Here is a 19706-nt window from a genome sequence, read left to right as displayed (position 1 = left end):
ACGTCAACATATCTGAAGTCACGGAAACAAGGACGCGAGATATCCAGTGTCTGCTTGGATGTGCATGTGCCTGGTGGAGCCGGAATCGTTCAGTAGAGTCGAGGACGATGGACGACTGTAACTGTGTCTTTGGCGTCGTGGGCGCGTCATGCCGCTACGGGGCGTCACTCGACATCTTACTGCGTCATGCGCGCACGCAACTGCAGTCCCTCCAGCGCGTCCCCTGACTTGGCTCCTCTCCTGTCCACATCCATTGTGAGCATCTCCAAGGAGTCGCATCTTTCGTACGGCATCATGGTCCAATACGGCGATCGCCGGTGGGTTGTGTACAAGAGGTACTCGGAGTTTCGCCGTCTGCGCAACTCGTTGCTTGAGCTCACAGCGGCCGCTGACTGTGCTTGCCGCAGCGTCTACCTGCCATTGTCGTCCATGTCGTTTCCGAGGAAGAAACTTCGCATGTTCTTCTCTAACGACCGCACGATCGATCAAGTCGCGATGGAGCGCCGCGCAGCCCTCAGCCAATTCCTCGCCGTTACCGTCACGCTCCTCGCCGACAGTGTCGCCCTGTGCGACCCGTCAACGTGCCCGATCCTGCCGCTCCTCAAGACGTTCCTCCAAGTTCAGCGACACACCCAGTTCCCGGCAACGTCCCCCTTCCAAACCCTGTCCGCCAAACGCACCGCGTCATTGGATCCGTGGGTGTACACGATCCGGGAAGACGCTCAAACTATCGACTGCAATCCTCGATGCCCCGTCGCGTCTCGATAATGGGGAGCGGCGGCGTTCGCCGCTGCCTCCATATTTAACGCTGCAACAACGTTTGCAAGATCTGCGTTAGAATTCCGACTGGGACGGTGGCGCAGTGTGTGCGATGGCCGCTAGCACGGTCGAGACGGCTTCGGGAATGCGCTGGACTGGTCGGCTCTTTTTCCCGGCGAGGATCTGAGCTGTCCGATGGGGAGCATTTCCATCATGTGCCTTGTCGCGATCGGATGGGTTCGTCGCTGGGGGGGGATGGGGGGATGTGTGTGCCGACCGCACACCACTAGCTCGTTCCGTGGCGAGGGACACATTGGCTGCTCGGTTCGAAGCCCACTAGCCATCGTCCCTTTCATCGTTAGACCTGATGGTTTCCACTGGCGAAAGCACCTTGTCTGCTTACCTCCAACCAGTGCTGCTGGCCAACATACAGCTTTTGCGAGGCCGCGTCCGCCGACATGGCGTGCCATGGCTTGATATGTCTCGGTGACGTGGGTGTTTTCAGTTGGCCCATCGACGGACGGCGCGCATGGGACGGTTTGGCCGAAGGCGACATGGGGAGCTTCAACTTGACGTTGTCCGATGGGTGGTGCTGGGGTGCATGCACAGAGATCATCGGGGCTCCGTGCAACGGCGACGGGTGCAGGCTGTGGTCGAATGGCTGCAAGTACGGCGCCCTCCTTTGTCGGCGGGGGGTCGCTTCCGCCACGATGGACTCCCGGCACTTGGTCCATTGCGCATTGATCGTCAGGTCCCGGTGGACCGATTCGGGGTGCATGCGGGCGTACAGCTCGTCGGCGTCGACGGCCAAGAGCTCCTCGGCAACGGGGTCGCGAAGAATATGATGGCGAAAGTCTATCGAAACCATCGCGCTGGTCCAGCCTTGATGAAGGCATTTTATACCGAGCTTGTCGATACGATACAGCACGGCGCTCGGGGACGACACGAGCACGGAAAACGCAGCGTGCGTGAGCCCATGCAAGACCTCAAACGACCCGACATACTGCCCACTGCATGCCCCCGTCAAATCCCCAACGCATGGAACCTCGGCGCACCTGGACACCGTGCCCAGCTCCACAAACGTGCTGGTTTTGTACCGCTTGACCAGGCGGCATTCGCCGAGCTGAACCAGGTAAAACGACTCTACGCATTCGATCCACGCCAGCCATTCAAGTTTGTGTCACGGCGCACACACGTACGCGCCTCGTCGTCTTGCGCGATCACGATGTCGTTGTACGACTTGAGCACGCGCTCCATCCGTCCACACAACTTGAGCTTGCTCTCGCGATCCCAGTGCTGCAGCACGCGGACGCGGCCGAGAAACGCGAGCTTGTGGCTATGAACACGGAGGCGTGACGGGTCTGCCGTCGACGTTTGCAACCGTACTGGATCTCTTTGCTCTGATGGAAGACGCGGCAGTCCAAGAACGCTTCGCGCTCGATCCGTAAGAGGAACGTGTCTTCAACAGCGACGACAGTCGCGGTGCGCACGCCGTCCACGGTGAGCATGCCGACGTCGCCGAACGCGTCGAACCGCTTGAGGTTGCGAACCACATACGACGTGCAGTACGGGGACTCGTCTGCGTGCGGCGGCAACGCGTCGGTCGCAGACAACCACTTGATCGATGGATCGACGTACCGACGCCGACGCCCGGGTTGTGCAAACACGAGTAAATCTTGGCGCGGTTGACGATATCGTTCATTTCACGCTTGGTGTTGAGGTGGACGCGCGTCAGATCAATAACGACGTTAAGCGACCTGCCGTCGTCGCGGTGGGCGGCGACCAAGCATGCACATTTCAACGTACCCAGAGATGACGCAGTAGAACGAGTCGGCGGGGTCGCCAATGTTGAACAGGATCTGGTTCTTTTGAAGCACCACACCGCGACTGACCTGGAGATACTGCTGCCGATCGGCCTGGTCGAGGTCGACAAAGAACTGAATGTACAGCACTACACCAACACACGGACATGACCGCCGGCCGACCGCACGGCACGTGTACCAAAACGGTCCATAAAGTCATAGTCGTCGGCAGTCCGCGAGTAGCCCGGCATGAGGAGGAGCTTCCGCATCCGCTGGACCGCCGACGCTTTGACGTCCTCGCTACAAACATCCACCGGGTCAGCGCACGACACGATGTGCACGGCGCTCTGTCTACTTGGCGTGACCAGAGCTCATGTCGCTCCGCAGCAGGTCGTCCGATGTATCCATGGCGGGCGCTCGAAGAAATGTGAAACTGCCACCAACCGTTTCAAGGCCTCCGGTGCGAATTCACTCGAACAGGCCGACGACGCCCTTGGATCCACCATGCTCGTCGGTGTGGTCCTTTATTGCATGCAGTGGAGCGCCCCATTCAAAGGCGCTCGAGGTGTGTTCGATGCCACATGACGGTAAGGCTAGCTCGTGACAGTTTGACGTGTCTCCTAGAGCGCATGGAGCCGCGCCAATGTACGGACGAAGACGGCACGGTCATGGGACCTGCATGGAGTTCCTTATGGTAGAGTACAGCCTGACTTGCCTCCCTTCGTGGGGCTCTGCCGTCAACTAAACACGGGGTAGATGCAGTGCATGGGGTGCGTGGCCGGGTTGTGGTCGTCGAAGTTGGGCACGCGCCTCCACTTGCCATCGACGTTGGCATATCGATGGCGCACTTGGTGCGATCGCTCTATCAGCACACACAACGGTCAATCAAACGTGCCATACGATGGCGAACCGACCAAAGCAGGGGTGGCACAGGTCGTAGTCGCTGCACACGGTGCAGTTGTACCGAGCGCCGACAAAGTCAGTCTCCCCGCAAGAGTCGCAAATGAATCCGAGGTGCCGCCCTTCCATGATGTACTGCAGCGTGCGCCGCGCGTTTTCGTGGCACTTGGCAAAAACGCTGTGGATGCGGAACCGTGGCAGGTCGAGCAAGTCCCCGATGCATTCGATGTCGTGGAGGGTTATGTGGTGGAGACGGTTGGCGATCAGGGCTTTCGCGTGTTTGTAGCTACATTCTCAACGAGTTACTTCTGAACGCGCGGAATCGTGTTCGATGGACTTACTGCCGGTCGAGGTACTGGTCCAAGCAGCGGCGAACTCGCATCATCCATCGGTCCGTGTTGGTGTCCGAGGTGGGGGACGCGCCTGCGCGAGTTGGAGTGCATTCGGCAAAGATCACAACGTCCGACGGCAGCAATCGATCGACGGGGGACAACATGCTCGCGAGCTGCGGAGCGCATTCCTCCCGCACCGACATCCAGTGCGCCACATGCGGAAACGCCACTGCCAAGTAGGCCACGATCGCTTGCGCCGTCGGAAACGCCGACAAACACAGGCGGCCGACGTAGCGCAGGACGCCCGTGTGCAGATCGAGTACCTTGACGAACACAAACGAGTCGAGACTCGCTGGGTCGAGAAATAGATCACAGCACGAGTACGCATCGATGTCGGTGCCGTCGCAGAGCAAGTTGCCAAAGAGAGGGGTCGACGTGGTTAGAGCCGAGAGGCATTTGCGTGGTCGTTTCGCCTGGCTAACGGCGCACACACAGGTAAGCCAGTCACAGCTGCGCTCAAGGAAGGGTTTACCCGGTCAGAGCACTGTGGCTAAAGCTCCACAGACGACATTGACTCACGTCCGTGGCTGGAAATCGTGACGCGAGCGCTGCCAACAAGTCCGCCAGCGTGCTGCAGAATGGCAGGTCGATCGTGCATACGTGCGGGCCAAGACCGAGCCCTTCGTGGGCCATAAACCCTGCTTCGACATGGACTCGCACTGAGATCGACATGAGGCGGACGCGAGTCGACACGCGCAAAGACCCGTCCGGGAAGACAAACCCATTCGGCTTGAACGACGAGAGGTCGCCGAGTGAGTGGACGCCCCAGTTGTACAGCGCGTGGTTGAACTTGTTGTCGTGGAGCGACGAATGCCACGTGATGCTGCAACCAACGTGAGTCAATGGATGGACAGAAATCCACGGCATACGTCTTGGACGGGTCTGTCGGATGCACGACACTCAATGTGAAAACGGCGCACGTCAGCCAATCTAGTGGCCGCTTGTCCAAATCGGTGACTACCTAGCCGCCAACGCAATGCGTGAGCCACCCACGCGTCGCCACGGCAACACGTACGAGGTAAACCGACAACGACCGGTCGTAGTATTCGACTTCGTTCGGGTTGCCGCGAGGAAAGATCCACAAGCAAAACGAATGCTCGTCGATGGCAAATGTGTCCGACACGATGCGGTCGGGACCGTGGTTCCCCGGAGCTTCAAACTGAGGCACGTGAACCATGCATTCCGCCGTTTGGCATTTCTAACACAGAACATGACGCGAGGCGAAGGACGGGCTGCGCACCTTGTTGCCCTGCATGTAGCACGACTTCCAGCTTCCACCGTACAGCCGAATGATCTACAGTTTGACCTGACGCGACGCCATCGCGATCGAACTACGTACGTCGTAGTCGGGGGCTCCCGGAAGCTGAGGCAAGAGCTGGTGCTGCAAACTTGGCCACTTGGTCAAACACGCTTGCTTCCAGAGCTGTCGTTCGTGCGTTTGAATGCGCCATGTTGTTGATACACCCGAGCACGCGACGAGACTTGGTCCGTCAAGGTAGCTCAAGATGGTTCGGACAACTTCGCCAGGAAGTTGAACTTCCGGCACAGCTGACGCCATGGACAAGTCGCCAATGGGGTCATCATCGATGGTGTTGTTGTTATCGTGGAGCTTGACATGTCGGGCTTGCACGATTGTGTATGTCGCGCCGTGGATGGCGGGATCGATGGGGTTGTTCTCGGCCGAATCATTGTTCGAGGCATGGTCGTTGCCTCCAGCAGCTGCAACAGCCTTGACAGACGACGCTGGCGACCGTTGCTGCTGGTTGTCCTGCTTTGACAGCGGCATCGCCGGGATCACCACGTGCACATGCGTGTTGACCATGTGCGTGATCTTCGCAAACTCGGCCCATTCGATAAAATCCAAAAAATTCGCCGAAACCGATGTGGTTCATCCGGATAACGTTGGCGGTTTTTTCCAGCCGGGACGTCCTCGGACGTTCCGCAGCGTGATGGCGACCGACTACCGGTACCTCGATGGAAGCCGTCATGAACTCCTTGTGCGCCGCCATGCACCAAAGGCTTCCAACAAGATCATTGCAGAACGTTGTGGAATATGGTTCCTCGACGATGCGAGCCACAAAGGTGTGTAGCCATCGCATGGCGCCGATTACGAGCTTCAACAACCTACATGCGTCGACTTGCTCGCAATGCGAGCCCGGACAACAGTGCTGCGTTGGAGCGACGTTGTGTGATTGAGCTCGGTTATCACTTGCGAATCGTCACTGGCCCACGCCGCTCGTCGTCGACATTTTCCCGTCACAGATGTCCACCACGGGACAACCAAGTGGTCTGAATTCATATGCAATGGATCATCCGGTCTACGTGGCACAAATGTATACGGCATTCGCCACCGACGAAGCGGAAGATGGCGGGGGTCGAGTCCCGTCGATCGAGTGCGGCGACAATTTCGCGTTTATGTGGCCGTAATAAGATGGCCCTAACGTTCGAAACACACTTTCCCCCGAGATATCGGATGCAGTCGCAGCAGGGAAGGGTGATCATGAGCACGTCGTACCAGCGGCGCGCAGTGGCAAGACGGATGTGGCTCCATGGTGAAAGGCGTGCGTCGCTGCTGCTGGCCACTGACGCCCAGCGTCGCGGTATCCGGACGTTCCCACGAGCCGGATACAAAACGTTTCACATCGGGGTACACACTGGGCGAAGTTCGCGATCGAGAGGTGGCCGCGATGACTGTGACAGGAGTGCGCATCCCGTCGTGGGACTCCCGACTGGAGCTTCGTCACCAGCAACGGTACACAGTCTTCATGATGTCCGTCGAATCCACCGACTCGACATGGAACCTTTGCAAACGGTACAGTGAATTCCGCGCGCTGCACAAGGCGCTGTGCCCGCGGTTTGCCGCCGTGCGGAGTCTGCCATTTCCTCCCAAGCGTCTCTTTTCGTCCTTGTCGCTTCGCGTGATTGAGCAGCGCCGTCTTGGCTTTGAAACGTAATGTCTCGTGCTTGACTCCATCCCTGACGCCATGGCGTAGCTACATGCAAGCTCTCTTGGCATTGCGCCCTCGTCCACCAGAGCTCGAAACGTTTTTGTCTCCTCGATCTGCCAACCCCGACGAATCCATGAACGATGGTTTGTGTGTCCGCATTGTTCTCCTGGACTCACTGAACGTAGACTTGGAAGACCGCATGACCGCGACGTCGCACAGTCCTCCCGTTGAGACGGACCTGTTCGCGTCGTCACGGGAGCCGTTCGATGTCGAGCACAAATGGTCCATGGACGACTTTGAAGTCCTCAAGGTGCTCGGGAAAGGATCGTTTGGCAAAGTGTACTTGGTCTGTCGAAAGCAGTCGCCGTCTGCATTGTACGCCATGAAGGTACTCAAGAAGCGCGAGCTGATCCAGCGCCACCAAGTCGACCACACCATGACCGAGCGCGACGTGATGACCGTTCTCGACCATCCATTCGTGGTGACCCTCCGTGTCGCATTCCAGACCCGCGAGCGGCTCTTCATGGTGTCCGACTTTTGCATTGGAGGTGAAATTTTCTTCCACCTCAAGAAGTTTCGTGCGTTCAGCGAGACCATGGTTCGCTTCTACGCGGCCGAGCTCGTCGCGGCTCTCGGCCATTTGCACTCCAAGGGCATCGTGTACAGGGACCTCAAGCCAGGTACGCATCTCGACCGACCCATCTCTCCTGTCGTCCTCGATCGTTGAGTGCTGTGTGTTGGAGTTGAGATATGCTGAATTTGCTGTGCAACATGTCGGGTGTAAATGCATGCTGCGGCGATGGGACTGCTCCGACCGTCTGTCGCTCCGCTCGCGACAGAAGGTGGAGGGAAGTGGATGGCGTTGGGACTTGACTCGACGGACCAACACCCGTGCAGCTCTTGTGTGAACCAGGCCTGGCGAGTGCAATCGATGGGTTGGATCGAAGAGGATGCCACAAACAGCTTTCTGACCCGGGTTGGCGTCTAGAAAACGTCTTGCTCGATGCGGACGGCCACGTGCGCATCACGGACTTTGGACTGGCGAAGAGCCGGGTGAGCGCTCTGGACGGCGCCCGCACGTTCTGCGGGACACCCGAGTACCTGGCGCCGGAGATGCTGATCGCTCGCAAGAAGAAAGCAACTTACGGATTTGCCGTCGACTGGTGGAGCCTTGGCACTCTCTTGTTTGAGATGCTCACGGGATGGCCGCCATTCTTCGACAAGGACGTCCAGCGCATGTGCGACAACATACTGCATCAACCGCTCACGTTTCCCGCGCGATTCGGATTGTCTTCTGCGACCAAATCGCTTCTCCGTGGGCTCCTCGAACGGGACCCGACGACGCGGCTGACAGAAGAAAGTCTCCGGCAGCACCCGTTCTTCGCCGGCCTCAACTGGACCGCCCTCGTCGCTAAACAGATCAAACCTCCATTCAAACCTCGCGTAAACTCGCCGACGGACCTCCAAAATTTTGACAATGAGTTTACGCGAACCAGCGTCGGCACCCTCACCGACAACGACACGGTCGGCGGCGATGACGACGACGATGTCGACGATTTTCAAGGATTCTCCTTTACCATCCCCACCACCACCGCAAATGGTTCCCATCCCCTTCCAGCGCGTAAGCACCCGACGAACGGCGCCCGCCTCCAAAGAGGCCACTCGATGTCGTGATATTTATGCCCGAATAATCGAGTGTCGTTCGATTGTCGGTGGCCAACAGTCTTGTGTCGGTTGTGGACGATGCCACGAAATCTCGCGCGCGACTCTCGTGGAGAGCGAGACACGTTCGACCCATGGGCCACAGCAACTGCGTAGAGACTGCGATTCACGCAGGGCATGGAGCAGCTTGGTGCTGGCGGCGCCGGGAGCTGTCCTTTGGTGGAATGCCGGTCCCAGCTTTCAAACGTGATACCTTCAAACGGGGATGGATCTACGACTGGAGACGTCAACGGCGGGCGTTTGGTGCATACCATCACTTCGTCGACCGAGTGGATATTACGCCCACTAGTCGCGAGGATGGACTCGAGTAGAAGTGAGGTGGATGTGGTTGTCTGGGGAAGACTGTATCGGAAAGCGCCTCTCGTCGATCGAGGCGTCGTCCTGTGGCTTTTCAAGTGCGCTCGAAACACTGGTCCACAGATAAATACATTGAGAGTTGGCAGGACTACGCATGCACGCGGGACATGGCAGGAACAGTGAGCTTCAGGATGGCCGCGCCGACCGTAACCATGCCCATGACGACCGGGGCGGCCCACAAAAGCGACCACGACTTGGATCCTGTCCGCGTTGGGGTGGCATCCAACGTCATGTCGGACGCTTTGATGCCTCGGATGCCCACCCGCGTCGCCAAATACGTCATGACAATTCTCGCATCGTCCACGACGTTGGTGCGAAGGCCGACGAACCCGTCGGGACGGACGAGAAACATGGCTGGGGCTTGCACATCAAACGCTTGGTGGTCTTCGACTGCCGTCACCACCATCGCCGACGACACAACTCCACACGTGTCATGCATGAGATTGTCTCCGATCGTTTGGAGCTGGCCATGGGTGAACTCGCCATGGCCGATGCCGGTAAACAAGAGCAGCTTGAAGCCCGTGCCGCGGTAAAAGACCGGGTCGGCGCGGGCCAAGTGCGGCGCGAGATCGCCGGCTTGGACTTTTGGCAACGCGTGACCGTGGAGCCCGAGGAGCTCTTGGCACCCTTGCAGACCACTCCACGACGAAGGCGTGGGGGCGATGATGTGGTTGACACTCAGCGGACTTGTCGCGTAGTGGATGTACGACCCGTCCATGCTGGCCGACATGCCCTTTTGAAATGCCACCGTTTGCGAGTTGTACCAGAGCGAGCTGCGGCGCAGCAGAAGCTTCAAAGGGCCGTACACGTGGAACGCCGTGGATGTCTTCTTGAGGACTTGAAGCGTCGCTGCCGCTGCTTCACGGCGCTCGGAGGCATATGTGGCAAGGAGGGAAGGCTGCGCGCGGCCAGACAAGACAAACGCGAGTTTCCACCCGAGGTTGACCGCTTCCTGCACCCCGATCGTGAGACCGAGGCCCATGAGCGGCGTGTGGCAGTGCGCGGCATCTCCCGCGATGAACACGTGCGACGAAGTGTCGACAAAACTGCGCGCGAGGCGGTGAGGCACACGAAAATGCGACTGCCACACCACCGACTCGATCTGCATGGGCATGATGCGCTCCGAACAAATGTCTTCGAGCTGTTCCATCGTAAAGTCGAGCTGGACACGGTCGCCGTGCTTGGTTTTTTCCGTCGGCGAGCAATACTTGTCCTGTTGCTGGGACACGTCGATCGCGACAAAGTACGAGTTGTCCGGCAGCGGCGTGATGAAGCTCGACCCAGCTTCAAAGCAGATCTGGCGCAGCTCGTCGCGCTGGACGGGCAACGGCTCCTTTGTCCGTATGTGGGCATTCATCATGGAATGCGGAAGCGTCTCGCCATCGAATGGCACGCCCATGAGCTTGCGGACAACCGAGCGACCGCCGTCGCATCCCACGAGATATTTGGTACACACCACGTGCGTCAATTCGTCTACCTGGCCTCGGTTGACCACCAGCGTGGCTTGGATCACGTCGGGGGCGATGTACTCGTACGATTCGAGCTCCGTCTGGCGGCGGATCTCAACATTGTGCTCGACGAGGTGCATCGTGAGCGCTTTTTCCGTGTGCCACTGCTCCACGAACACGCCGTGCTTGTACCGCGACGCAAAGTACTTGCCGAGCGGGACCTTGGAAAAGTACCCGTCCTTGGTCGAGTACGCGATTTGGTGGACGAATTCGCATCGGCTATGGATCGTGTCCATGACTCCGCTGTACTTGGCTAGCTGGTCGAGGCACCCAGGCCACACAATGGTGGCTTTCGTCTGGATGTTGGGCGTCGCGAGCCGATCGAGCACGATGAAGTTCGTCACGCCTTGATACCGGAGCTCCGCCGCGAGGGCGAGGCCGTTCGGGCCCGCGCCCACCACGATGCAGTCAAAGACGTGGGTATTGGTGGGAGGACGAGCCATGATTTTCGGGTGGGGTGGGAATTGCGTCGCGCGATGTCGACGGCGCCGTCGAGGAAAAATGAAATTTGATGCAGTTGCGTCTGTCCCGCTGGGTCTAGGGTGCATGAACAGCTGCGACCGCCTTCCTGTGACTGCGCGTCGCTGCCTGTAGGATATCCTGGAGAGATGCACGTCGCCAAACTCACGCGTCAAGCCGTCGATCACAGCGACCGCGTAGACGGCACACACGACAGACGACGGCCGCGCCGTTTGACCTCCGTCCCTGGCCCGTCTAACCAGCGTTCCTCACAGCGCTTGGTTTGACTATGGGACGGCAAGCGTCGTCGGCGTGAGTCACGCACAAAGCCCGCGTTTGGTCCGGTCCCGGCTGCGCGGGAGCTGCACGCGGAAGAGACACCATCGATGGAAAGTGCACCTCTTTTCAAGAACGCCGGGCCCGACGCCTCTGAAACTGCCCTTAAATCAATACATGCCCCCACGACCAGTTGCTTCGAGACAAAATCGCTCGAGAGCAACGACGTCGTCTCGGGTGCCAAAGCCGCGAGCTCTTGGCTATTCAAACGCCGAGTTGTCAACGCCGCGCTCGGCCTCGTTCAAACGTTCTCTAGCATCGCGTGAGGTCGCAGACGAGGGGGCGACCTTGCGATTAGTGGAATTTGGTGAACTCGACGGCGGTGGACCTGACGAATCCCACTTTCCAACACGGACGCGGCCGCCGCCGCGTTGGCCTATGCGACCATGCCATTGCACAGACGCCGTCGACTTGACGTCCATCCGATCTTCAGGCCGGTGCGGTCGTCGCGTGTGCTTGGGACATGCCTTTCACCATCAGGAGCGTCCGACATGGAGTCCTGGAATCGTCTGTGTTTGGCACAGGGAGGGGGATCCTGCAGTGTTGTTACACTGCATGGGCCACGTGACGTCTCGGTCACACATGGCCGCGTGTATGGCGTCGAATATAGAATGTTCTGCCGTCCATTGCATTCGACACACGATTGTAGGTGCTGGGACCCGACCAAGTGCGCGGCCCAACTGAAGTTATCCGCTCATCCCTACAGCATACGCCAGGACAGCGACGCCCCAGCACAGCAGCTTGACACTGCACATCTTGCTATCGACAAGGGCATCCCGTCGTAGGAAGCGTGGGAGAGAGGTGGCGCGCCACGGAGAGCCAAAGGCGCAATGCGCGCGCGCGCTCTGTCACTCGATCTGAAGCCACTTGGCCAGCAACTTCATGGCAGTCCATATATTCGGACACACGGAATGCACAAAGCCTTCGCGATTGTGTAGCCCCACGTCGCCGCTCTAGCGTCATCCGCAGACGGTCACACAAAGATCGAGAGCGACTCGCGACGCACCTCGCTGTCTATCACGTACATAGCGATGTCGCCTTTGAAGTCGACAAACGCAATTCGGACAAACAGCTCGTGCGGCTGCCGGCCAAAGAAGGACCCCGGCAAGATGGCCACCCCTTCCAAAATTCAGTCTGGACGACTCTTGCTCGACGAGGACGGACCTGTGTCGTGCAGGAGCTGCTCGCACAGCTCGACGTCAGTCGTGATGCCACGTGTGGCCAGGAGTTGTCGATACGATCGAAAGCACGGAAAGAGGTAAAACCCGCCTTGCGGCTGGTGAACTTGGACGTTGAGTTTGTGGAGCTGCAAACCGACCGTTCACAAGATAAAACCAATGCATCGTACAGACCTGAAAGGTGCACCACTGGCCGACCAACTGGAGCGTTCGGCAGCACTTTTTCTTGTACGCGGCCAACTCGGGGCACCTGTGTGCCGCCTCGTTCAGCCAGCAGTTGGTTGGGCAGTTGTTGGATATGGACGTACCCTGGCACGAACGCGCGGCGCGCCGCATACTGCAGTGGCGACGCGACCGACGTGTATGTTTCCGATGCCATCACGAGCATGGCATTGCGAAGCCAGTCCAGGCCCGAGGAAAAGAGCCAAAATCCGACGCGCCACCCGCCAGCGCCGCACCATTTGCTCAACCCCCCAGACACAATCGTGCCTTCCGGGTAGAACGTCGAGATCGAGACATGCGCTTCGTGTGTCAGGTCCGAGTACAGCTCGTCCGATACGACCAGCAACCGGTACTTTTTGGCCAACCCCGCGATTGCTTTCAGCTATACCAGAACCGCCCAGCAGTGAGAAGGGAGGAAAAATATATACATGGCTATACGTCGTCAGCCGAGTACGAGCACCCCGTGGGGTTGGATGGGGAGTTGAGGATGAGGATTCGCGGGGCATCTAGCCCCCGCCACGTGGTCAGCGAACGAACAAATATGTGAAATGGGAGCATTACAAGGATCGACTGCACAGTGGGCTTCGAGTACGGCGGGTTGAAGGACCCATCTATCCTCGGCGTACGTTGGCAGCCAGATCATGTTCCTAAGCAACGGATCGGTTAAGATCCACAGGATATACTGTGCTGCACTTTCTGCGCAATTCCATCTTCACGAGAGGAGTGCCAAACCACAAGACATCACAACGCGGGGAAGCGCTACTTGATCTCACATCGACGGAAGGCCGTCGCATTGCATTTCAAGCAAATGATAGAGGACAGTACCGTCCAGCGATGTTCGCTTGAGGAGCGTAACTCATGCAGCTCGGGTTCGGAAGGAGGAGGTCGCCGTAGTACACTGTTTGCAAGACAAACAGGAGTTCCTTTGTGCCAGGGCCGACCAGCACATCATCTTGCGTGTACGTCATTCCAAGTTTCGCCGTGGCCCACTTCGCAATGTCTTGGCGCAACTCAGGCAGGCCCGCGACAGGAAGGTAGTCGCGCTGGTGGGCGTGCGCTCTATACAGTGCCCTGTGGAATTGGTGAGGCGCTCGAGACGACGTACTTGAGCTCGTCCACAATGCACTCAGGAATTGGAAACGGGCTTTGACCGAGTCCAAGCTTATACACTGGCTTTCCTTGACGGATGAGATCGTTGCTGAGCTCGTCGATGGCGCTGGAGACAGACTGTTGCATGGCACGAACTTTGCAGTTGATGACTTTGTGAGGCCCTTTGGAGATTTCAATGGGGCTCACAGGTGGTGGCAATGAAGACACATGTGGAATGGAGCGTGGCAGTTCCGGTGGAGACAAAAGCAAGGGTTGGGACAAGTCGATCACGCCGACAGACGGCGCTGCGCTCACAAGCTCGGCGGCCATGTCAACACTCGTGGCACTGACAGCGGATTCCTTCTGCATCAGTGCATGAACCCGGCGCTGCAACGTGCTGCGCACCACCGAGAACTTCTTGGTCGCCTGGCGAATCGGCATCTTGGCGTACACGACAGCATTGACGGCGTCGAGTAAGTTGCGATCGTACGGCTTGTCCATCGGCGTTGTTCATCTCGGGTGGACAACCAGCACATCCACCAATAGGATGTAAATGAAATCGATCGTTTTGACCAATAAGAGACGATATGAACCAATTCGTTGCAACATAATTTTCCCAATTACTTGATGGGATTTCGCAAAAAGCATAAATTCGTGGAAACTATGGCGCCGTTTGGCCCCATGTAGCGTAGTCAGCGCGCTCGCTGGCCTTGTACTCCTCGATCATGCTCGTCACGACCTCCCTGGCATTGTCAAACTCTTCCAAGCCGTCGGCAAACATCGGTTGCTTCCGGTACTGGTCGATAAACGCGTTGTGTTTGCGCAGGCGGTCGTAGTGCACGACGGACCGGTGAAAGAGCTACGTGAGTCGTCATCGCAGAACGAGGAAGGAGGATCGCGAGGCATATCGTACGTTTCCGATGCTCGTGTGGTTGGCCAACATGAGACCGTTCACTTTGTGCGCGCTTTCCACGTACGGCGACTTGCGCGACAGTGCAACTTGAATGCTGGCCGGTCCCCATGGAATGAACTTTACCAGCTTCCGCTCGCGAATGCGCTGCAGGGACTTGTGCACTTGCGTCGGGTCCACGTCCCCCTGGATGATGTTGAGGATCGACACGTAGCACCCTGTCTTGGTCGACGTGGACACCATAATGTTTTTGGGCTGCAAGCGCGATGTTAATTCACTCGATTCATCGAAAGTCATGGCAAACCTGAAGGAGCCGACGCATGACGTCAAGGACGGTAGTTTTACGCACGGCAGAGACCTAAACATGGTGTCGGAGACAGAAAGATATACCGAAGGGAAGTACCTGCGCATCGATCGTCAACGGGGTGTACCCGGTCATGAGGAAATGGCAGCGCGGGGTCGGGATCAACGACGCCACGAGCCCGATCAAGTCGTTGTTCATATATCCTGGGTACCGCAGGGTTGTCGTCGAAGCCGCCATGACGGTTGAGACAAGCGAGTTGAGCTAAGACGAAGCAGGGAGTTTGCATGAAGCAGAAGGGGCAGTCTTGACGTCATACCTGGGACACTGTGGGGTTGTCGATGCGCAGGCGATCCACGGCGATGCGGTTGAGCGCAGTGTTGTCCAGGACGACGACGCAATCGCTGTTTAGAACAAGGCGCTTGAGGGTCAAGAGGGAATTGTACGGCTGCACAACGACGTCGCTTTGAAAATCGTCTTGGTTCGGAAACACCGAGTATGTTTGAATGAGTTTCTTGGGAAAGTGGTCGTTCAGGTTCTCGAGAAGATACGACCCCATGCCAGATCCAGTCCCGCCGGCAATCGAGTGACATAGTACAAACCCCTCCAAGCTGTCGCTGCCGTCGGCTTCACGATCGATCATTTCCATCAGCAGGTCATGGTGCTGTTCGCCTTGGTTGTACCCCGAGGCCCAGTTGTTCCCGGCACCCCCGCCGTCTTTAGCGATGAATGTATTTTCTGGGTTGTATAGATTCCGGTAGCTCGAGTTCATGATAGAGTTGATCACGCGCGGTTCCAAGTCCATTAGGAGAGCGCGCGGGATGTAGTGCTCGTCGTCGGCTTGGTAAAAGAACACGTCCTTCCGGTCGTTACCTTGAGTCGCGTAGTCCTGCACGATGCCGTCGGGTGAGATGCCGTGCTCCACACAAAGCTGCTTCCAGAACTCGGACCCGATTTGGTTCCCACATTGGCCCACTTGGAGCGTGATGATCTCGCGCGGCATTCAACAGAAATTTTGATGGCGCATGCATATTGGTATCCGAATAATTTATCCGGCGGTTCCATGTGGTTGATCTTTCCATGTCGGCACCGCTGTCGATTCATGACCTTTCGGCGCTAAAGGTACATGGACGGTTCACCTGGTGCCCCCAAGTGATCTGGATCATGTAGCGGCAGAACAAGGAGATCGAAGAGGCTCTCACGAAAGCAGTGTCGAGCTTGAAGGACCTCGGCCTACACGACGAGGGCATCGATCGACCTTTCGAATTCTGCAAGACGACCGGGTCGCACCGCTCTCTGAAACATTCAGCACCGGTGCACGACAGGCGAAGAAGTGACGAAGCTCAATCAGCAGTGATGCAAATGCAGGCAGCCCAGGCTATGCACGAGGAGTATGAAGCGCTAATTGCAGACATGTCCAACGAAATGAAGTTGTTGCGGATGGAGGTATATAGACATGTGCCATATCCATACCCCGCGTTGACACCGCATAGTTGTCAAGGAAAGTAGCATCAGCCACCAAGGATACAGCGGCAATCGTCAACTTGTCGGCGCAGCTGAAAGCATCGACAGTCGACCTGCAAGCGCGGACGACAGCTTTAACCGAATGCATGGATCGCATCCAAGCGCTTGAAACAACCGTTGAGTCACAAACGCGTGCGATACTGACGAAGGAGACCGAGCTAAAGCAGTTGGAAGCCGACTTGACTGACCTGCGCAGGCAGGTGCGTGCTGCCGCCGCTGCTGCCGACACACAAAAGGGGGAGCTGGTCGTGCTTCAGCGATCTCTCGACGGGGAACGCTCAGGTCGCAAGAAGGCCGAGAAGCGCGCCGCGGACCTCGATGCAAAAGTAAAAGTTCTGCATGGCCAATGTGCAGTGCTCGAACAAACCCACGCAACATTTGCTGCGGTAAGCGATGACCGGTCGATCGTTGAATGGATGACAGGTCGTGAGTGCTTTCACCGGGGTACAAAGGTTGATGCCGAGCATCGAAAGGACATGCAGTTGGTAGTGGATCAGCTGGAAGAAACCAAGGGCATGCTCAGTCGTGTCCAAGTCGACATGTCGAATCGAATTGCCCGGCGGGACACGCGAATCTCCCGCTTGAAGATGGCCGTCATGGACTTTCAACGAGGTTGGTTCGCACACGGTCCATTCGGTTGAGGCGACTTCTCACGAGCGAGCATTCCTGCAGAGAAAAAACAGTGGCAGGACCAAGTCGACCGATTTAAGAAAGCTCTCGAGGAAGCCGCCACGGCCGACGATCGAGTCCACATCGAACGCATGACGTGCAAGCGCTTGGTGCAGCACTGCGTCCATCCGCTCTGCGTCGCTGACGCTAGTTGTAGGTGGACGAAGCAAAAGCTGCAGCTGCCCAGGACGCCGCAAGGTGTTTTCGCCTCGAAAAAGAAGTCCAGGATCTGCGCGCCGAATGCGCTCTAGCCGAAGAAGCCCGCCGGGTCCAAGCCCAGCGGCACGTATGTCCTAATTCACGTGGAAAAACTGCCTCAGTTGCGGTGTAGGCGCAAGCGTTGCTCGGGAAGGAAGCGGAAGCCGCGTACGTCTGGGAGAAATTTGTGCATCAACAAGCAGCCACTGCGGGGTCGTTGTAGCGTTCAATTCGCACTTTGTACTCGTTGCTCTTTGACGCGCGCATACACTTGAGAAAAGTCCATCGAGACATGGGATTTCCCAGCAAAAACACACATCACCATGGTGGGATTCATTGCTACATTCGCCGTTCCACGGCAAATCGAGGCATCGAATTCGATTGCACCGATATGGTGGCCGTCCGATGCTCTTGCACCACCACGGACACCTTCGAAAGCGAGTGGTGGTGCGACTGCGGTGGTCCTGCCAAGAGAGGCAAGTTTGGCGGGTGTAGCCCACTCTGTCGGAAGGCATCGACGATGGTTGCCGCACCGACGTTCGCCATACTCGTTTGGAACACATGTGCAACGATGGCCGGCAAGTCAGCGACAATGGCGGCAGTCGTGGCGAGGTGGGGCAAAACGACGGCGAGTTGGCGGCACAGCTGAGACTCAAACGGGGCCAACAAACTCCGTCGAAGCGGGAGGACAATGTCCTTATCGCCTACGTACAAGTCCTTCCACGACACGAGCACGATCTTGTGGCTATAATGCGATCCAAGTCAGTAGCATTAACAGCAATCCATTGCTCGGGCAGTTGGAAATGCGTACCGAGTGCAGAGCTGAACAAGAGCTGGAGATGTCGACGCGTGATCGACCACAAACACAACTGGACGTGGCAGTTTTGGCGGCAAATTCGCTTGGAAGAACAAAAGAGCGCACTCCATGGCGTCGGGGGTGACCAAGCCATGATCTGTGAGCACAACGTTGGGCGCAACGTGATGCAACCATCCATTGGCCGTCGCTTGCCTTGGAAACACACAAAACGGCGCCATCGAAGACATTCCATCCGCGGCCACGGCGGTAAGAATGCTCGAGTGGAAAGTTTTCTCCGCCGACTCGGGCGGGAGGCTAGAAGGGGCTGTGGTGATTGCCTCGTGGTCTTGATCGTGAACAATCTGCCACGACCGGTGGAGCACCGACTGGACTGCGCACAGGTTGAGGTAGTAGAAGCGCGAGGACGGAGGAACCCCTGGCACATGTGTCTGTTGAATAGAAGCTTTGACAAGCGACGAGAAGAGTTGATGAAAGGCGGCGGTGGCGGGCGTTGTGTGCGCGGATGCCAACGACGAATGCATCAAGCGGGGGACGTGATGCGGTCGCAAGCGGGGTGGCGGGGTCGGGGCGGCCAGTTCCACCGCATAGTTGCGCAGAATATTACGTACGGTTTGAATCGTGATCTTCTTGGCTACAGTCACAAGTAAGAAGCAATCGCCATGGAGATCTTGTACATACTTGGTTCACGGGCCGCGAGCATGGTGAGCATATCTTGGGGAGACGCCCCCGCGTGCTTCATGTCGTAGATCAAATCGAGGTAGGCACGGAAGGGCCGCAGCGATGCCACGGAATTCTCGACGCTCAGTTCGTGGTTGTGGACGTTTACCATCTTGTGGACATGGTACACCCACCGCCGGGCGCCCGGGGGACCGAGCAGCACGAGATTGATCCACAAACAAGCCTGGCACCCAGAATATGCAAATTTAACCTTCTTCGTCTTCATAAGGTCTGGGTTGTTTCGTCGCTTCTGCGTGCGACCGTGCTTGCACACATAAGTCATGGACGAGTACTTGAACCGGACGTCGTTCTCTGGGAACCGGACGCTTCGAGCGGCCGTCTCGTTGGCGTGCTCCACGGTGATCGAGTTGCGAATTGAGAATTCCTGCTGAGTTGCTTCAAAGTAGGCCCCCAACGCGTCGGTGAGCTCGTCGAACGAGTGGAACACGATCCCTGGTGGTGGGTCAACTTCGACATGGAGACCACCGTGGAGCGTAACTGGGGTGTGTACTACGACGCGATCCGCGTTCGGTTTTCGACTCATCAGGCGAATCTCTGCTTCCCCCACGGCCATGCGGCGCCATTTGAACTCCAACGTGTCCGAGGTGGTCGTGTCGTCCAAGGCTCGTGGACGTTTTCCCGACATCGAACGAGTCACTCCAATGAGGACCGCGGCGGATTTATTTTATTGTTCATAGAATACGACATATTTTTATTCAACGACAAGATGGCGTTCGGTCAATAGACACCATCCGGATACGGAAGTAGACGAACCCGGTTCCAAATAGTGTGACTTTGCATCTACATGATCTGGTCGTCTATCACAACGCAATGTGCTGTCTGTCCATGTCGGTCGACATGGTTCTGACGTACATGAATATCGCGCGAGAAGAAGTGT

General features: G+C 57.6%; 9 protein-coding genes across 37 annotated transcripts; 3 read left to right on the top strand and 6 right to left on the bottom strand.

Moving 5' to 3' along the window:
• Positions 1-25: 25 nt before the first annotated feature.
• H310_07989 (hypothetical protein) lies at positions 26-2988 on the bottom strand. 24 transcript variants are annotated; one of them, XM_008873546.1, is made up of 10 exons: positions 2917-2988; positions 2761-2861; positions 2566-2710; positions 2398-2516; positions 2146-2338; positions 1959-2095; positions 1815-1902; positions 1663-1769; positions 1163-1614; positions 26-1108 (listed from the first exon to the last, which is right to left on the bottom strand). In XM_008873546.1, the coding sequence occupies exons 1-10, from the start codon at positions 2967-2969 to the stop codon at positions 1046-1048; spliced, it is 1458 nt and encodes a 485-aa protein (XP_008871768.1). In that variant the 5' UTR covers positions 2970-2988; the 3' UTR covers positions 26-1045. The 24 variants fall into 24 exon arrangements, with proteins under 24 accessions (XP_008871768.1, XP_008871759.1, XP_008871772.1 ...); XM_008873537.1 differs by having other exon boundaries at positions 26-1095; XM_008873550.1 differs by having other exon boundaries at positions 2761-2988.
• Positions 63-968, top strand: H310_07990 (hypothetical protein). Its single transcript, XM_008873559.1, has one exon. It carries the CDS (start codon positions 187-189, stop codon positions 766-768), a length of 582 nt encoding a protein of 193 aa, XP_008871781.1. The 5' UTR covers positions 63-186; the 3' UTR covers positions 769-968.
• Positions 2989-3209: 221 nt separating the features above from the next.
• Positions 3210-5699, bottom strand: H310_07988 (hypothetical protein). Its single transcript, XM_008873534.1, has 8 exons — positions 5193-5699; positions 5094-5147; positions 4869-5051; positions 4723-4814; positions 4326-4676; positions 3803-4270; positions 3476-3747; positions 3210-3423 (listed from the first exon to the last, which is right to left on the bottom strand). Exons 1-8 carry the CDS (start codon positions 5673-5675, stop codon positions 3299-3301), a joined length of 2028 nt encoding a protein of 675 aa, XP_008871756.1. The 5' UTR covers positions 5676-5699; the 3' UTR covers positions 3210-3298.
• Positions 5700-6493: 794 nt separating this feature from the next.
• H310_07987 (AGC protein kinase) lies at positions 6494-8521 on the top strand. Its single transcript, XM_008873533.1, has 4 exons — positions 6494-6803; positions 6847-6944; positions 6987-7481; positions 7790-8521. Exons 1-4 carry the CDS (start codon positions 6541-6543, stop codon positions 8473-8475), a joined length of 1542 nt encoding a protein of 513 aa, XP_008871755.1. The 5' UTR covers positions 6494-6540; the 3' UTR covers positions 8476-8521.
• Positions 8522-8968: 447 nt separating this feature from the next.
• On the bottom strand, positions 8969-11118 carry H310_07986 (hypothetical protein; the record flags this gene model as incomplete). The annotated part of the gene is made up of 1 exon (XM_008873532.1): positions 8969-11118. The coding sequence occupies exon 1, from the start codon at positions 10934-10936 to the stop codon at positions 8969-8971; it is 1968 nt and encodes a 655-aa protein (XP_008871754.1). The 5' UTR covers positions 10937-11118.
• Positions 11119-11782: 664 nt separating this feature from the next.
• H310_07985 lies at positions 11783-14181 on the bottom strand. 2 transcript variants are annotated; one of them, XM_008873530.1, is made up of 9 exons: positions 13689-14181; positions 13409-13642; positions 13145-13230; positions 13022-13089; positions 12670-12965; positions 12536-12611; positions 12348-12489; positions 12190-12302; positions 11783-12136 (listed from the first exon to the last, which is right to left on the bottom strand). In XM_008873530.1, exons 1-9 carry the CDS (start codon positions 14171-14173, stop codon positions 12032-12034), a joined length of 1605 nt encoding a protein of 534 aa, XP_008871752.1. In that variant the 5' UTR covers positions 14174-14181; the 3' UTR covers positions 11783-12031. The 2 variants fall into 2 exon arrangements, with proteins under 2 accessions (XP_008871752.1, XP_008871753.1); XM_008873531.1 differs by having other exon boundaries at positions 12348-12611.
• A 72-nt stretch (positions 14182-14253) lies between these two features.
• Positions 14254-15886, bottom strand: H310_07984 (the record flags this gene model as incomplete). Of its 2 annotated transcripts, XM_008873528.1 has the most annotated exons (5): positions 14254-14531; positions 14586-14837; positions 14887-14940; positions 14986-15147; positions 15203-15886. In XM_008873528.1, the coding sequence occupies 5 exons, from the start codon at positions 15884-15886 to the stop codon at positions 14334-14336; spliced, it is 1350 nt and encodes a 449-aa protein (XP_008871750.1). In that variant the 3' UTR covers positions 14254-14333. The 2 variants fall into 2 exon arrangements, with proteins under 2 accessions (XP_008871750.1, XP_008871751.1); XM_008873529.1 differs by having other exon boundaries at positions 14254-14837.
• A 64-nt stretch (positions 15887-15950) lies between these two features.
• H310_07983 (hypothetical protein) lies at positions 15951-17522 on the top strand. Of its 4 annotated transcripts, XM_008873524.1 has the most exons (7): positions 15951-16005; positions 16054-16329; positions 16377-16793; positions 16860-17019; positions 17080-17186; positions 17234-17362; positions 17408-17522. In XM_008873524.1, the coding sequence occupies exons 1-7, from the start codon at positions 15964-15966 to the stop codon at positions 17495-17497; spliced, it is 1221 nt and encodes a 406-aa protein (XP_008871746.1). In that variant the 5' UTR covers positions 15951-15963; the 3' UTR covers positions 17498-17522. The 4 variants fall into 4 exon arrangements, with proteins under 4 accessions (XP_008871746.1, XP_008871747.1, XP_008871748.1 ...); XM_008873525.1 differs by having other exon boundaries at positions 17080-17362; XM_008873526.1 differs by having other exon boundaries at positions 15951-16329.
• Positions 17468-19469, bottom strand: H310_07982 (hypothetical protein). The gene is made up of 3 exons (XM_008873523.1): positions 18770-19469; positions 18086-18722; positions 17468-18019 (listed from the first exon to the last, which is right to left on the bottom strand). Exons 1-3 carry the CDS (start codon positions 19452-19454, stop codon positions 17614-17616), a joined length of 1728 nt encoding a protein of 575 aa, XP_008871745.1. The 5' UTR covers positions 19455-19469; the 3' UTR covers positions 17468-17613.
• Between the last annotated feature and the right edge of the window lie 237 nt (positions 19470-19706).

Source organism: Aphanomyces invadans (genome assembly GCF_000520115.1).
Source record: "Aphanomyces invadans strain NJM9701 unplaced genomic scaffold supercont1.16, whole genome shotgun sequence".
Lineage (NCBI taxonomy): Eukaryota > Oomycota > Saprolegniomycetes > Saprolegniales > Verrucalvaceae > Aphanomyces > Aphanomyces invadans.
Note: the sequence above shows the minus strand (reverse complement) of the source record. Positions and strands in the feature narration are given on the sequence as shown.

Bases quoted from the DNA above. Each gene is read 5' to 3' on its own strand.
- H310_07983 (XM_008873524.1), top strand. From the start codon at position 15,964: ATGTCGGCACCGCTGTCGATTCATGACCTTTCGGCGCTAAAG. The intron at 17,020-17,079 runs GTTGGTTCGCAC...GCATTCCTGCAG, and splicing joins CGTCATGGACTTTCAACGAG to AGAAAAAACAGTGGCAGGAC. The intron at 17,363-17,407 runs GTATGTCCTAAT...GTTGCGGTGTAG, and splicing joins GGGTCCAAGCCCAGCGGCAC to GCGCAAGCGTTGCTCGGGAA.
- H310_07988 (XM_008873534.1), bottom strand. From the start codon at position 5,675: ATGGTCAACACGCATGTGCACGTGGTGATCCCGGCGATGCCGCTGTCA. The intron at 5,052-5,093 runs GTGCGCAGCCCG...GTTCTGTGTTAG, and splicing joins GCTACATGCAGGGCAACAAG to AAATGCCAAACGGCGGAATG. The intron at 4,677-4,722 runs GTATGCCGTGGA...CGTTGGTTGCAG, and splicing joins CCGACAGACCCGTCCAAGAC to CATCACGTGGCATTCGTCGC.
- H310_07982 (XM_008873523.1), bottom strand. From the start codon at position 19,454: ATGTCGGGAAAACGTCCACGAGCCTTGGACGACACGACCACCTCGGAC. The intron at 18,723-18,769 runs GTATGTACAAGA...TTGTGACTGTAG, and splicing joins GCTCGCGGCCCGTGAACCAA to CCAAGAAGATCACGATTCAA. The intron at 18,020-18,085 runs GTACGCATTTCC...ATCGCATTATAG, and splicing joins CTTGTTCAGCTCTGCACTCG to CCACAAGATCGTGCTCGTGT.
- H310_07990 (XM_008873559.1), top strand. From the start codon at position 187: ATGCGCGCACGCAACTGCAGTCCCTCCAGCGCGTCCCCTGACTTGGCT.
- H310_07989 (XM_008873535.1), bottom strand. From the start codon at position 2,969: ATGGATACATCGGACGACCTGCTGCGGAGCGACATGAGCTCTGGTCAC. The intron at 2,517-2,565 runs GTACGTTGAAAT...CGACGACGGCAG, and splicing joins TTCTACTGCGTCATCTCTGG to GTCGCTTAACGTCGTTATTG. The intron at 2,096-2,145 runs GTACGGTTGCAA...CCGTGTTCATAG, and splicing joins CATCAGAGCAAAGAGATCCA to CCACAAGCTCGCGTTTCTCG.
- H310_07987 (XM_008873533.1), top strand. From the start codon at position 6,541: ATGACTGTGACAGGAGTGCGCATCCCGTCGTGGGACTCCCGACTGGAG. The intron at 6,945-6,986 runs GTTTGTGTGTCC...CACTGAACGTAG, and splicing joins CGACGAATCCATGAACGATG to ACTTGGAAGACCGCATGACC. The intron at 7,482-7,789 runs GTACGCATCTCG...GTTGGCGTCTAG, and splicing joins GTACAGGGACCTCAAGCCAG to AAAACGTCTTGCTCGATGCG.
- H310_07985 (XM_008873530.1), bottom strand. From the start codon at position 14,173: ATGGACAAGCCGTACGATCGCAACTTACTCGACGCCGTCAATGCTGTC. The intron at 13,090-13,144 runs GTAATGCTCCCA...GGCGGGGGCTAG, and splicing joins CCACTGTGCAGTCGATCCTT to ATGCCCCGCGAATCCTCATC. The intron at 12,966-13,021 runs GTATAGCCATGT...GTTCTGGTATAG, and splicing joins GCTCGTACTCGGCTGACGAC to CTGAAAGCAATCGCGGGGTT.